This window comes from Gopherus flavomarginatus, chromosome 4, assembly GCF_025201925.1.
Source record: "Gopherus flavomarginatus isolate rGopFla2 chromosome 4, rGopFla2.mat.asm, whole genome shotgun sequence".
In the NCBI taxonomy this organism is placed as follows: Eukaryota; Metazoa; Chordata; order Testudines; family Testudinidae; genus Gopherus; species Gopherus flavomarginatus.
Window position 1 is genome coordinate 64,192,785 of NC_066620.1, and position 14,717 is coordinate 64,207,501.

At 45.1% G+C, this 14,717-nt stretch overlaps 1 protein-coding gene across 1 annotated transcript in view; it reads right to left on the minus strand.

Moving 5' to 3' along the window:
* The window catches only part of GLP1R (glucagon like peptide 1 receptor), a 98,523-nt gene extending 84,484 nt beyond the window's left edge, over positions 1 to 14,039 (minus strand). Inside the window, exon 1 of the mRNA XM_050951584.1 lies at positions 13,956 to 14,039. Coding sequence (XP_050807541.1) covers positions 13,956 to 14,039 — 84 coding nt within the window. The remainder of the gene's footprint in view (positions 1 to 13,955) is intronic.
* Positions 14,040 to 14,717: the final 678 nt, after the last annotated feature.

Sequence of the window (14,717 nt, forward strand, 5' to 3'; positions counted from 1 at the left end):
TGAATTAGAGATGGCGGAGGAGAGTGAGGCCAGGGCTGGGGCTCAGTGCTCGCGACCAGAGCTGGGGTCAGGAACAGCATGGCTGGAGACAGTGACTGGAGCCCACTGCCATGCAGCTGGAGCTGTGGATCAGTGCCCAGGGCTAGTGCCTGCTCCCACATGGCCAGAGCCCAGGAGTGTGTGGCTGGAGCCAGCTCCCACAACCATGTGGCCAGGGCCAGCTCCTGCCACCACATAGCCAGGGCCCAGGAACAGAGCTGTGGGTTGGCACCTGCTGCCATGCAGCTGAGGAAGGGGATCAGCACCAGGGGCTGAGGCCGCACAGCTGGAGCTGTGGGTTGGCGCCTGCTGCCATGCAGCTGGGGCAGGGGATCAGAACCAGGGGCTGGGGCTGCATGGCTGGAGCCCGGGGCCAGCTCCTGCCACTGCACAGCTGGAACTGGGGCTGACTGAAGCTCCGTGGCCAGAGCCAGGGGTCAATACCCACTGCCCGGCGATCGGAGCCCATGGCCACGTGGCCAGGTTCCTGAAGTCCTGCCACTGGAGCCTGCCGCTCAAAAGCCCTCCCTCCCAATGTGGGTCAAGAACTCACCTTGCTCCTGAAGTGCTCTGCCGCACCTCCCTCCAGAGGCGGTGCAGAGTGTCCCATCCAGGAGCAACAATGAGAGAAGGGGAGGGGGAGGGGCCACTGCCCCCCCATTCACCGCTCAGGAAGCTATTGCAGCCACACAAAAAGGCCCTGATGGCCACATTTGAGAAACATTGAACTAGACACTATAGTGCAAAGAGAGCCACCACATGAGAAGATGTGGAACTCTGCAACAAAATCCACTGCCAAGGGGCAAAACAGGAAAAGAGAGATGAAGACAACAGTAGATGATTTTCCTTCTGAACTACAAAGGGTTTTTTATATTTGTGTACTTGTATAGCAGTAGTGGAAGGGGGAAAGGGGAAACTGCATTTGGAGCAGTGCTTGGCAATTAGTTGTTTCCCTGTTTAGGGGTTTGCACTAAACAAGAGCCAATGAATGCTGTATGGGATAGTGAAATATTCAGAACTGCTTCCCAAGGATGGATTTGGAGTTTTTTTGACTCACTAATTGTTTGACTTCACAGTTGGGAGCAATGTCAGAAAACAAGCCAGGAGCTCTTTCTTGCCCTGACTTAGCGAGAGGAGGGCCCAGTGCCCTCTGCTTTCCTTGATCTAGCTACCAGGTGTTTCTAAGGCACCTGTCGCCTTGGTAGCTAAGCACTGAACAGTCACGTAATGTGCACACCACCACCACCACCCTAAAGGTGTTATCCTGTCTTCAGTGCACCAGGATTTCTACATTTTCATATGCACACACTCTCTCGGTCCTCTCTCTCCCTGCAATCCCTCCCCTTGTTTTTAATGCTGGAGAGAAAAACAAAAAACCGACCATACTCCCTCTTCCAACCAGGGGAGGAGAAGTGATAACGTCACCTTGAGTGTGTGCGTATGTTTTAAGTGTCTAATACATGCCCTCTAACATGAGGAAACAGCTATTGCTGAAACATGGTTAATTTTGGCCCGGTTAGGCAAGGGTCATGGAACAGTGTATGACTCTCCAGATCTCATTGTACCAGGAAGCTCAGGCAGAGCAAGGATGGATCTTGAGCCTCTCCTTTGAAGTTTCTTGCCATTATAGGATTGCTGTTCCAGTGATGTTCTCATGCGACCTAGCCTTAAGTGAACTAGGGCATTAGATGGAGACTTGGCATGCACACAAATCCTCCAGTCATGCTCTGCTTCCTTCCTCACTCTCTGTACCATCTCCTCCTCTCAAAAGGGAATCCCTATCTGCTCTGTTGAGGGCAGTGATGGGGTAGGGGTGAAACCAGTTCGATAGAAGCTGCTGAAAACAGGAGAGAGAATCAAATGGTCTTACAAGCAAACAGTCTTGATGGCCCCAGTGTTACTGAGGAGCCGCTTAGATGGAACCCTAGGCAGCCGCTTCTTTGGTTATCCCACCTCTCTCACTGAACCATCTGTAAGAGTTACAGGTCTGCATCTATCTTCCTACTCAGGAGGTCTGGGAAGAGCTTTAGCAGCCGCCTCTTAGGATGCTCTATTACATTCTTTCCTCTCCTCTCAGAGGGCAGAAGCTGGGGCTGCCACCCTTCCCTCAGTGCTATTCTATAATCAGGCCCAGCAGTCAGCCAGGAGCTCTCTCTCACTCCGCCCCCCCACCCCCGTCCTGCCAGTGCTGAGCTGTCCATGGCGCTGCACTTTCCTTTGGCAGCCAGGAGCACCAGCTACTCCTCTGACTCCAGCAAAGAACTGACTCTGGTCTGCACTGCAGCTTCTTTTATACCAGCCTGCAACCCTCTGATTGGCTGTTTCCTGCTAGCCTGCAACCCTCTCTAGGCTGCTTGGAGGACTTAGCTCCACTGATCCGGAGGCCTCCAGCAAGGGGCCTCTGGGCCTAGTCCATCCAGTTATAGTGACTAAAAGGTCAGGAGGTACTTTAATGTCTATGGTTACATACTTCTATCTCCTTCTTTATAAGTATATGCTACAATACTTTGTAATTGTCCCAAACAGTGTCTGTGACACATGGCCAGAAAGGGTTAAGCATCCTGCAGGATAAATGACCTAAATTCAGCCTTTAGAGACAGTTTGTGTGTGTTTGTTAATATATATATATTAGAGATTGACAGTGTAATCAAACAGTTCCTGTTTATGCTGTATTCTGTTAATTCTGAGATTAAAAGGAGATCTTAACATTTAAATTAACTGTAAATATAGTGATATCACTGTATTGATTTCTCTTTGAAGTATACAGCAGATCACCTGCAAATGGTGGAAAACAGGCAATTGCCTCATGTTAATCCATGTAGCTAATTACCGATGATGCTTAGGAAACAGGTCTACTTCAAAGTCTAGATGATTGTCTATTGTTCGCCTAAGGACTTTGTGCTGTCAGGAGAAGGCCTGGAACTGTATAAAAGTCGCTTGGGTCCTGATCCATTGTACCTCAGATCTGTTTGATACAGGGGAAGCTTGAGTCATAAGACTGAGAGCTCCAGTCCCGTCTGGATCACCCTGGATATGAACATTGGGTTATAACCTATGGACTAATTCTGAAAGAACTCTTTGTAACCACAAAGCTCACTATCTCTACTATGAAACTGATCTCAGAACTGGACTCTTGTCTGTATGTATACTGGTCTTTTAACCAATACTCTCTCTTCTTTTTAAATAAAATTTAATGTAATTAATAAGAATTGGCTGTAAGGAGGTATTTGGTAAAATCTGGAATATTCAATAAATTGGGAGGTAATGTGTCCGATCCTTTGGGATTGGTAGAACTTTCATCTTTGACTTGGCTGTCTGCGAGGGAGCCCAAAGACTGCTTTTAAGGGAACTGTGTTTTGGCTTCTGTATAACCAGTAAGGTATTACAGAAGCTGTTTTGTGGCTAACTGGGTGGGTCTAAGTATTGGACTAACGACTAGCTTTGGGGATTGTCTGCCCCATTCTTTGCAGTTTGCCCTAATTGAGTTACCTCAGTGTGCCCTCACCCCTAGATCCTGGTCAGAGGGTCATTGCAGAGTCCAAGGGTATTTACACTCAGAACACAGTAGCATTCACTGTGAGGGTTTGATGAGCCAAATTAGGGGTTGGGGGTTATGTGCATAAATTAAAATCTTGTTTTTCAGGACATCAAACAGTACAATTCTCAGGATACATTTAAAATTTGATGAATTTAAACTAATTGGATTGAAATTAAATAAAGCAATATGTGGTATAGTAAGAGAAGCAGCTTCAGTTTCCAGACTGGAAATAACACAAGGAATGAGTAGAATACCTGATGCTGTGCTACCTGGGCGTAACAGCATGAGGCAATCAAAACCACACAGTGCCTGACTCTGGCATGTTTCAGTTGTCAGCATAAAGATAATGTAACAGACAATTGCATTTCATTTTATAGGGCATTTTTGCCAGCAGGAGGCCAGATACTCCAGACAACTATCATCCTTTAGGGTATGTCTACAGTGCAGAGTTAGCCTGGGCTCATACTCAAGTGTTGCCCCTTCCTTCCCCCCACATCCAAAAAAAATCCCTCTTAACCCAGACTAGCCAGCACAGCTAGAGAAACAGGTTAGAGACCAGGTTCCACATACCAGCCTGAATGACACTCACCCACTTTGCAGTGTGGACACAGGCTAAACCACTCGGTGCTGACAGTTCTCCATTCCCTTCCCACATTTCCTCACTCCAGCCAACATATGCCCAGAATACAGACAAGTTCTCCCACAGTTCTGTGGGAAAGAATCAGAGCCGTTCAGCTTACTGCAGCACTAAGAACTACAAGGTATGCCCCTAGAAGTCCCAGTGACATATACAGGCAAGTGCAGCACCAACAAGACAGGAACTCTGGTATGGCTTTGCAGTGTGGCAGCTCACACCCAGGCATCAAGCACCGAAGCTCACTCTGCAGTGGAGTCCTTCATGAGGTGGACCAACTCCTTCTGGGACACATCCGGCACAACTACCACACCAGAGGCTCAGCCAGCAGCAGCTCCAGCAAATGAGCTTCCTCTTGGCTGAGCTGCACTTCGCTATCCTCAGCTGTAAGCCACATTCTGTATGTCTTATGTAGCAAAGCAATATAATTGCATTAACAGAGCTCAACATTGCAATGCCTAAATCAGTTTGGGATGTGCGTGGAAGCGAGTGTGGCAGTAGAGAGGCAGCAAAGAACAGGGAGGTCTAGACACAAGTGGGAAAACTATGAGGCAGATTACGTATGAGCGAGGGATAAACAGTAGCAATGAAACGTAATCAATACAAGGAGATAGGAGTCAATTCATAGCAAAGAACAGCGAACAGGCAATCAGTTAGAAGCAATCAATCAATTAATGGTCAATTGCAGTAAGACTGTACTCAAATGGCAATAAATAGCCATCTCAGGCTGCAAATTTGTATTTAAAATGAGGGCAGCTGCAATCTACTCCATTGCATGCAAAATAAATTGACCTCTGGCTTGTGGCAAGAAGCACCTTCAATATTGGACTGGGCAAAGTTTGTGTGTTCTTGTGTGGTCCCTGAAGACATTACAAGTGGTATATGCAGAGAGCATCTGGAATGCAAGTCTTGAGGTTAGGCCATTCCTCGGGCAGCAGAGTTAGGAGAAAGCTGCTGAATTTAACTCTGTTCTATCTGATTCTGTAATTCAGCAACACTCACTAACAGGTAACGCTGGATGTCTCCGAGATGCAGTTTTTGTTAGCTGTTGACTAGGTTAGTTTTCCTAGCAATAATGAATCACATAGGAAAATGATTTAAAAAACCAAAACACCGTGTCACCTGTGAGTGAACACTTTTGATCAAGTGATCACTCTATATCTGACCTAGAAGTCCATATCCTCAAAGGAAACCTGCACAACACTTTCAAAGGACAAGCCTGGGAACATAAATTCATAACTTCATTAGATGCTAAAAGTCACAGTCTTAAAATCCAGTGTCCCTATTACAACAATCTATAACCCACTAACCCCTTTTTGCCCTAAACTACTGGAGTGTTAACAGGCCACTTTACCTTGAATGGTCCCTTAGTTTAGTATAGGTAGTTAGCATACATTCCATTTGTTCAATCTTGTATGTAGCTGTGACACTCTTAGGGTGTGTCTACATAGCAAAGAAAAACCTGCAGCTGGCCCACGCCAGCCAACTTGGGATCGCAGGGCTGTTTCATTGCTATGTAGATTTCTGGTCTTGGGCTGGAGCCCAATCTCTGGGACCTTCCCACCTCACAGGGTCCTAGAGTTTGGAGCCCACAAGTCTACACAGCAATGAAATAGCCCTGAAGACTAGCCCCACAAGCCCGAGTAGGCTGGCATTGGCCAGCCATGGATTTTTCTTTGCTGTATAGACATACCCTTAGTACCTTTCCCAGGCATGAAGAAGAGCTCTGTGTAGTTTCAAAGCGCGTCTCTCTCAACAGATTTTAGTCCACCAGATTTTGGTCCAATAAAAGATATTACCTCACCTACCTTTTTTTTCCTAGCAACAAGGCATTTGCCACTGTGTAACGTTACTTGCATTAAGCCTAAGACTAATGGAACTAATACTTTGCCTCAAGATAACATGCATGGAGACAACCCTATTAATAAAGTTTCCATACCCCTGTCTCTATTAAACCATTATGTGTTTATAAACACTGAACACAAAGAGATGGAATACTTTAATTCATTGAGTTGGCAACCTAGGACATTGCAGAAGGAAACATTCCCTTTTCCAAGGACTGCCCTGAGCAATAAACAAATAAAGATACCGTGATGTCAGAGATAACAGCTCCTACTGAATAGCCAGCTACTTGGAGGACATAACATCAACACAGCAAATTAAAGCTTCATTTAGCTAGTCTGGCTCACAGGAACAGGATGTGATACAGTACCATTTAAAACTTAATCAGTCATCAGTAACCAACCCCTACACAAGTCCTGTAACTCAGACTCAGTTTGCTTAGCCAACTGTATGGCAGCTGAAACCACAGTCTCTTCCCAGAGCAAGAGGTTTCATCAATCAAAACTCCATTTCCTCATAGCAATTCAGAAAGAATCCCTTCCCCCAAATACATACCTCCTATATATGAGGGCAATATCCATGTAATCCATTGCAGAGCCTTGAAGAACATACATTTATAACCTGTACTTTGCCCACTAGTTCATCTCAAACAGGACTACTTCTAACATGTCCAACTCTGAACAGCTTTAAGAACCTGTCAATTTACATACAAAGCACTTGCTACTTCTTTCACTCATACAGATCCAAGTAGCAGGATGGGAAATACAGGTCTGATCCTGTGACAGATTTAAAGTACAATAATTTGCTACTCATTATGACCAGAAATGGGAGCTAGATGGCAACAGAAAGGAGCAATTCCGAGATCTCCCACAGGAAACACTGCACTTGCTTCTAATCCTTGTAGGACCCCAAGATATCAGGAGTTTCTTTTTAAAAAGTCACAATAGAAAAACTATTTCAGGCAATTTCAGAAATTTCTAAAACGTAAATTATAATTTCTCTTTGAGGCCTACACAAATTGAATTTGTGGTTCTTAAGCACCTGGCTTTGTGGCACAAAGATACCGTTGGTAATTTTTTTTATAAAGTCTCCAAAACATCACTAAAATATAGTTTCTATAAAATGTGAGACACAGACTACATTAAGGTTCAGCATAAAGGTTTCAGTTAACCTTCTTTCAGGATGCCATGCATTAACTCACTTGTGGATTTGTCATTTGTAAGTAGCAGTGCTATCAGATTAATACTGACTAAAAATGTTATATAAAATATTTTTAATGTGAAAGAATGTTTAACTCTCAAGAAAGTGCCCAGTTCCAAGGAGGAACATCAACCAGGAACTGGCTCTTTAGATATAGATAGGTAAGAAACAGGACATGAAAGTAAAGAGTATCAGAGACCTTGAAACACTAATTAGATAATAGATTTTAATAGCATTTTGTATCTGTACTTGCAGTTATTTTCCTAAAGAAAGACGGATTCTCTCTGGTTGGTAACCATTAAAATCTATTGGTTTATAACTAAAATAGCCTTTACACTAAACTTTAGCTTCTTTTTGCTAGCCAGGAGGAAACACTATCATATTCAATTATTTGGGCAATTATGTAGCCTTGCTTACATTTATTTAGATTCTTAATTTTTACTTTTTTTTAATTGTGTTGGAAAATGGTAAATGATGCATTTCTTATTTACTAGATGAGACAAAAATCACAATTTAACCATCAAGCTGTATTTGTATATTCAAATTCAATTACATATTCACAAAAAAAATTGTTTAAATTAATTAAAACTACCTTAAATGTGGACACAAGAAAAAAGTATGTTTATCAAAACATATTTTGCATTTAAAACAAATTGATTTATTAAACAAAAGCAGTATTATCTGTCATTAGTGAATTGAACTGATTGTTCCTGGTCACCGTGCCCTTCAAGATTTAGATCTAGCATACCTCATCCTCTCAGGCCTAGTTTTTATTTATAGATTGAAAGAGGATAAGTTTTCCTGCTTTTTCAACTCTTAATTGGTTTCTTATTGTGAATGATCTAGCCATTGAACAGAACTAGCTGAATAAACATAAATGAACAAAATATAACCTGTACCCGCGTAATTCGCTACCGATGGTTTAGCACTTCAACAAACGCTGGTTCCAGTTACTTAGTCAGTGACTTCCATCAGTTCAGTGGTCTGACTCTATTACTTGGCAGGAAACTCGTACTGGTTAATATTATTTTTGTATTTAAGTTAAGTGATTTTAATAGATTAGGGTAAATGTAGGCCTTTACAGAAGGTTGATTTAAAAAAAATAAACTTGTATTTTAAAAAAAAATGAAATTTAAAATTAAAAAAGATACTTTTAAAAAAATCATTAATTTTTATCCACCCTGCCTGGTCCACACTAGCCTTTTTCTTCAAAACTTCCCCACTGTTGCACTGCCAGCATGTAGCTCTACTGGTGGTAGCAACTAGGGAAGCACTGTTGTAGACCAGTCCCCACTAATTAAGGCACTGGTTACCAGTGTACACTAGCACTCTCACTATTGCTAGCACTAGTGAGGCTGCAATGGGAGAGCTGAAGAAAAATGCTAGCATAGATACTGAAGTGTTTCTGGCCAAGGTGGAGACAGGATTGGTCAAGGCTCTCGTCAGGAGCAAGTCTTGCACTTTGTCCCTGCTCCTGGAAACCCTCTTATCTCCAGCCCATGTACTCCAGCTCCCTGTTACTGGTTTTTGACTAGGTCATCCATCCAGGAACCAGCAGTGGGAAGGAGTGTGTCTTGCAATGAGAGACGTTTACTTATCCCCAGAGAGAAGGGAAGACCCCTCATCCAGTTCTCAAGGAGGGAAGGTAAATGTGAATGTGACAGAACACAGAACTAATGCAAGTGCACAACTGGGATTTTTGCATCAAGTGTTGCCCAAATCAAATCCCAATGCAACTTTTAAATAGCTTCATTAAAAGCTGCATCTCTGCCAACGGGATGTCAAGATTTAGAGAAAGGATGCTCATAAAACCTACCTGCTACTAGAAACCTACGATGCAGTTAAAGCTGAGATGGATGGTGCTCACTGGGTTAGCAAGCTGTTGGATCCTAGTTTCAAAGGTGGTCTTTAGGGTGATGAGTGGCAAGCACTAACTATTTCTGCATCCGCTATCAGTCACTTCATGGAACCATACTGATGCTGAACAGCTGCTGCTCTGTCCTCCAAGCCAGACATCAGGCTTAGAAATTCCAGGAGCTGCAGAACAACAGGTACCATGTGCACTGTTTTGACTTACTAAGGCTAGGTGGAGCTTGATACTACTAACACAGCATGCCTTCCTGTTTCAGCATAAGGAGCCTCAGGAGTAAGAGCAGAGAAGATCTGTAACCTTTCACTTGAACTACACTGTGTTTACTTGCATCTCTCCAGGAGTTTACAAACAACACATTTAAATGTTACAAACACAGATGCCAGGATGGGTTGAAGTGCAGAATCACTGACCGAAAAGGACAATGAAAAGGATTACTGTTAGTGCCACAGTTTCCCCTTCTGCTTCCCCAAGACATTTACTTAATATTCTCACTTCATTTCTTTGATCTAGCCCTGCCCAGAACCGAGAGCATCTGTTGAATACATACAAATGGGAACTAGTGTCCAGGTCCAAGACCCTCCCTAAAAAAGCCTGGTTTTGCAGTATAACCCTCCTGCCCTGTCCCCTCCCCCCAATCTGGGCTCTACTGAATCTACAAGTGTGTGCCAGAGTCAAAGACACTTCCCTGAAGATGCCCTGCCAACAGCCCTCTAAAGGACTATTGGCTTCATCTGGTTTTATCTGGGGGGAGAAGCAGGTCTTTGAAGGGCTCAGGACACAAACTATTTGTGACTTTATGAATCTGTAACAAAACAAAGCTGCTCAGACCACAATGACCTTTAGAGGGTGCAGGTTTGTACGTGATAGCAAAGTGGCCACTCGCAGCAGAAGCTCAGTACCAGCTCCTTTCTGTTTCACTACATTCAATGCCACAGAAAGAAAGCAAACAGGTCTCAAGAATAAGATGGTGAGAAAGTGTTTAGGGTAGTGGACAGGCTTCCTCTCTGTTCTTCACTATGCTACCCCCCTTGCTCCTTCCTCTCACCCTGCCATTTATCTGATCCCCTCCTAACAAAACCCCAACCAAGAAGAGTTTAAAAAATAAACAATGGCACTGCCGTGATGATTGAGCAATGTGATGGTGGCAGTCTCCTTACCCTGTGTCTGTCTTGTCTATTTAAGTTGTAAGCTCTTTGGGACTGGCACTGCCTACTATTCTGTCTGTACAATGCCTAGCTCTCTATGGGCTCCCTTTTCAGTCAGTCTCTAGGGACGACCAAAATTAAATAATTGAGTAATGGGATGGAGTTAAAGGGAACACTTCCACTGAACATCAATCAGGAAAGACTCATGGCACGAAAATATTAGGAAGTGGAACAGTCTGCCAAGGAAAACAGTGAAAGCCACATGGTTGTGGACATTTAGAACTGGACACAGCATGAGGAAGTGTACAACAGGAAATATCCTGCATTGCCCTGAGGACAGATCAGATGGAACCCAATAGGGCTTAAGTTTTTAACATTCATGTTTTGATAGACAATATTACTATGATAAAAACTGAAGGGCAACCAAGAGGAAACCAGTGATACCTCATTTCCCACACTGACCCTGTTTCTTTCCAGACAAATGAGAGTTTGTTACGACTCTTTCTGCAGGAGTCACACATCTCTGTCTTGCTCACAAGCTCGGTCTTGCCCTGCGGCACTACAGGTTCTCCCATTTCTCAGAGTATTGCAGTTATGCACTAAATTCCCTCATCCTGTACTACATGCTGGCAGCAGCCAAGTACTGTATCAAAATTAGGAGGATTAGAGAGGAAAACTAAAGTTCAGTTGCTACTACAGATTACAGATGAAAGTCATAATACACTCTGTGTTTATATACAGTGTTTCATTAGGGGGATCTTAAATAATGGACAAGATAATCCAATCGCTGGGGTGGCAAGAGAATTATTTTGCACTGAGCTTTCAGTTCCTGCTTTGAAGAAAAGCCCCACATTTAGTTTGAGTAGCTGCGGTAAATGCATACATCTTCCATCCCAAAGCATCTTCCTTACTTCTATTCTTCTCCGCTTTCTTCCTTATCATGAATGCTCACAGTCTCATCTTCTTCATGTCCTCTTGCGCCCATACAACCTCTTACTAACTGTATCCCTTATGTTCCTACTGCTAACATGCCCTCATTCTGTCACCTGAATTACTGTAGCCTTCTTCTCCCTGGCCTCTCCTCCCCACTCTGTCATCCCTTCAACATGCTGCAGTAATCTACTCTGTCCACCACTTCAATAACATCACCCCCTATTTCCTGCTCTCTTGTCCCACCACTTGCCTCATTTTATTATGCATCCTATTAATTCCTCATCCATACTTTCAGGATTCCACATATCGCAGCTCCTGTCTACATCGTGTCTACCACAGTGCCTAGCTCCAGAGCCTGCCCCAACTACTATTCAGAGCTGTTCCACGGAACAGAGAGATTAACATGATTGTCATTTTCACAGCTGCACATAGCATTCTAAACATCAGCAGCAAAACTAGACAGAACTTCACTCACTTCACTTTTCTGATGCCAGAAGACAAGCTAGAGTAATTTGACTGAAAACTCAGGAAGACAGCATTGCATCAGGTCAAATTGTCAGGTCTCTAACATAATGGCTACACTTTTTAAAAAAAGAAAAAGAAGTATCACAGGCCCAGTGCCACCATTAGGGAAAGTTTCCTACTTGCATTTTCCAAACCCTTCAGTGTAGACAAGCCTAAATCTTTGTCTACACAAGTACTTTACATCAAAACTTTTGTCTGTCATAAATGTGAAAAAAAATCCCCTGACCAACATAAATTTTACCAACAAAAGTGCTGGTGTGTGTGGACAACACTATGTTGGTAGGAGAGGCAGTCCTGCTGACATGGCTAACACCGCTCGTTGAGGGTGGTTTAATTATGCTGGCAGCAGAGCTCTCTCCTGCCAGCAAAGAGCAGCTACATAGGAGACCTTACAATGGCACAGCTGAGCTGTTGCAAGGTCCGTAGTGTAGACATAATGACTTAAGCTCTGAGTTAGGCTAACACATATTACAAGGCACCATTCAAAGTGAAATGGTCTGTTAATACCCCTCCAGTCCTAGGGAGGAAAAGAAGTGGGGGGGAGCAACTGGGAGGCATTTCTAGAGGGTTACAGATTGTTGTAATAAGCCATAAATCTAGTCTCTCTATTCAGTTTGTCTTTTGAAAGTGCTGTGCAGATTTTCCTTGAGGATGAGCACTGATAGGCCAGATGTACAGTGATCACTTTGTGAAGAGAGTGTTCAGCCACAGGTGATAAGGTGTTTTTGTCTTAATTTCCTGTGTGAGTTCATTCAAGACCATAGTGATTGTCTGGTTTCACCCTACATACTTGCTATTGGGGCATTTAGAAAGCTTGTCTCTCTCACGAACAGAAGTTGGTCCAGTAAAGATATTATCTCATCCACCTTTGTCTCTCTAAGGGCTTGTCTACATTGGCACTTTACAGCACCACAACTTTCTCAGGGGAGGGGTGAAAAAAAAAACAACCCTGAGCACAGCAAGATTCAGCACTGTAAAGCACCAGTGTAGACAGTGCACCAGCGCTGGGAGCTATGCTCCTCATGGAGCTGATTTTTTTAAGAGCGCTAGGAGAGCTCTCTTCCAGCACTCTGTCAAAACTACATAAGTCAAGTTAAAGCGCTGCTGTGCTAGCGTAAACTAGTCCTAATATCCTGGGACCAACATGGCTAGAACACCATAGATGATAATTGTATCTTTCCAATCCTAAATATAACTTAAATCAATGTTGTTACCTACTTAAATTACACTGAAATAAGGCTGGCATTCTTAATCTGAAATAAGAGTGTCCATACAGAGACTAGCACCAAAATAACTAGAGGTGCAAATTACAATTAATTTAATTGTTTCAACTCCAATTTGCTAGACAAGCTCCATGAGACCGCTAAAAGTTTTCCTCCATTGGATAACAGAGTAGAATATTCCTTCTCATCCTCCTCCAGGTCATTCCCTAGTCACCACGCTTAGGTCTGTGGACGCAGAACCCATGCACATCCCAATGCACACAATCACAAGGAAGAATGTACAAAACTTGATTAAAAGGCAGCTCTGGACAAACCAAGGGGGTGGTGAATGAGACAGAACTGAGCTAAGAAGCAGAGGGGTCAGGTTTCCTTACCATCCAACAGCTGAAAGAAATGAAGTAGCTTGGCTGTGGCTTCTCCTGAGCCATGGGGCACCAAGCAGCTGGGACAGGGTTGGATTTAGGGGCAGGCGACCATCTGGGGTGCTGTGTGTGGGGGCACTGGGCTCAGGGTGCTGTTTTTGTTGTTAGCGACAAAAAGGAAATGTATCATCTTATATGACAGAGATCAAACATGCATGAAAATCATGCATCAAAGCCATGAAATGGGCTACAAATACAATACAAATAAAGGTATTTAAAAGTGTAACAAATAGTGGGGGGCACCATTTGGTCTGGGGCCAGCCCTGGGCTGGGATCAGGTGCCATATGCAGGGCAGGACCCTTGACTCCTTGTGTACTCTCAGGTAGTTTAGCAAAGGGATCGGACTGAAGGCAGAGCCCCCCACCAGCCCGCTCCCATTGACACACCACATGCCCCCAGCAAGTCGCCGCTCTGAGGCCGGGACCACAAGAGGAACTGGGAAGAAACTGTAAGTAAGCGACTCCCTCAGGAGCTGGGTCCCCGAATACCGGGGCGGGGGGCGGGCGTGTGAGCGCCGAGAGCCCCCGCGCTATCCCCGCGCACCCCGCCCCAGCCTTGCCCGCAGCGCGGACGGACTCACCTGTCTCCCGGGGACCGAGTGGCCCGCGGCCAGGAACAGCAGGAAAGTGACGGCGAAAGGAGCCGGCGCCGAGGAGAGGCTCATGTCCCGCCGCAGCCGGCCGGGCCGGACCTGGGCGAGGGCTGAGAGGAGGCTGGGGGTGGCGGGCGGAGCGCTGCAGCACCCGCACCCCGCCGGGGAACAGGCGACAGGAGCGGCGCGCCTGCAGAGTGAGCCCCTTCCCGCCGCACGGCGGAGAGCCACCCGGCGGGGGGAGGGGGCGGCTCCGCAGGGGGCGCGGCAGAGTTTGATTGAACTTTAGCGGCGGCTGGAGCGGGAGCGCGGGGAGCCCGTAGCTCGTGCACTGCTTTCCCCAGCCCACGCGCACCCAGCGCCCCTCAGCTCCCGAGTCCCGGCTGGATGAAGGGGAGGGGCGCAGTGGGCTAGGACCGCGAGTCCATCCAATAGCCTGGGGAGGCCCCGCTTGGTTTTATTAGCCTGGGCTCCCCAGCGCGCAGCCAGAGTGGTGTTCGTGGGTGGAGCACAGCAAAGCCAGGAGGGTCGTCTAATTAACCAGCGGGATCGTTTTACTGTAAAACATCGGAATAAATTATTACTCTAGACCCTGCTGTTTCCCCTTCACCTTGTAAAAACAAATCTCCTCCCACTATTCCGAAACTCTGTCCTTGCGGTGGCTGGATTGGGCGTCTTCATTTGGTGGTCATCACATTATAGCTGTGTTAGGTCTGAATTTTGTACAGTATATGTGATAACTGGTTTATT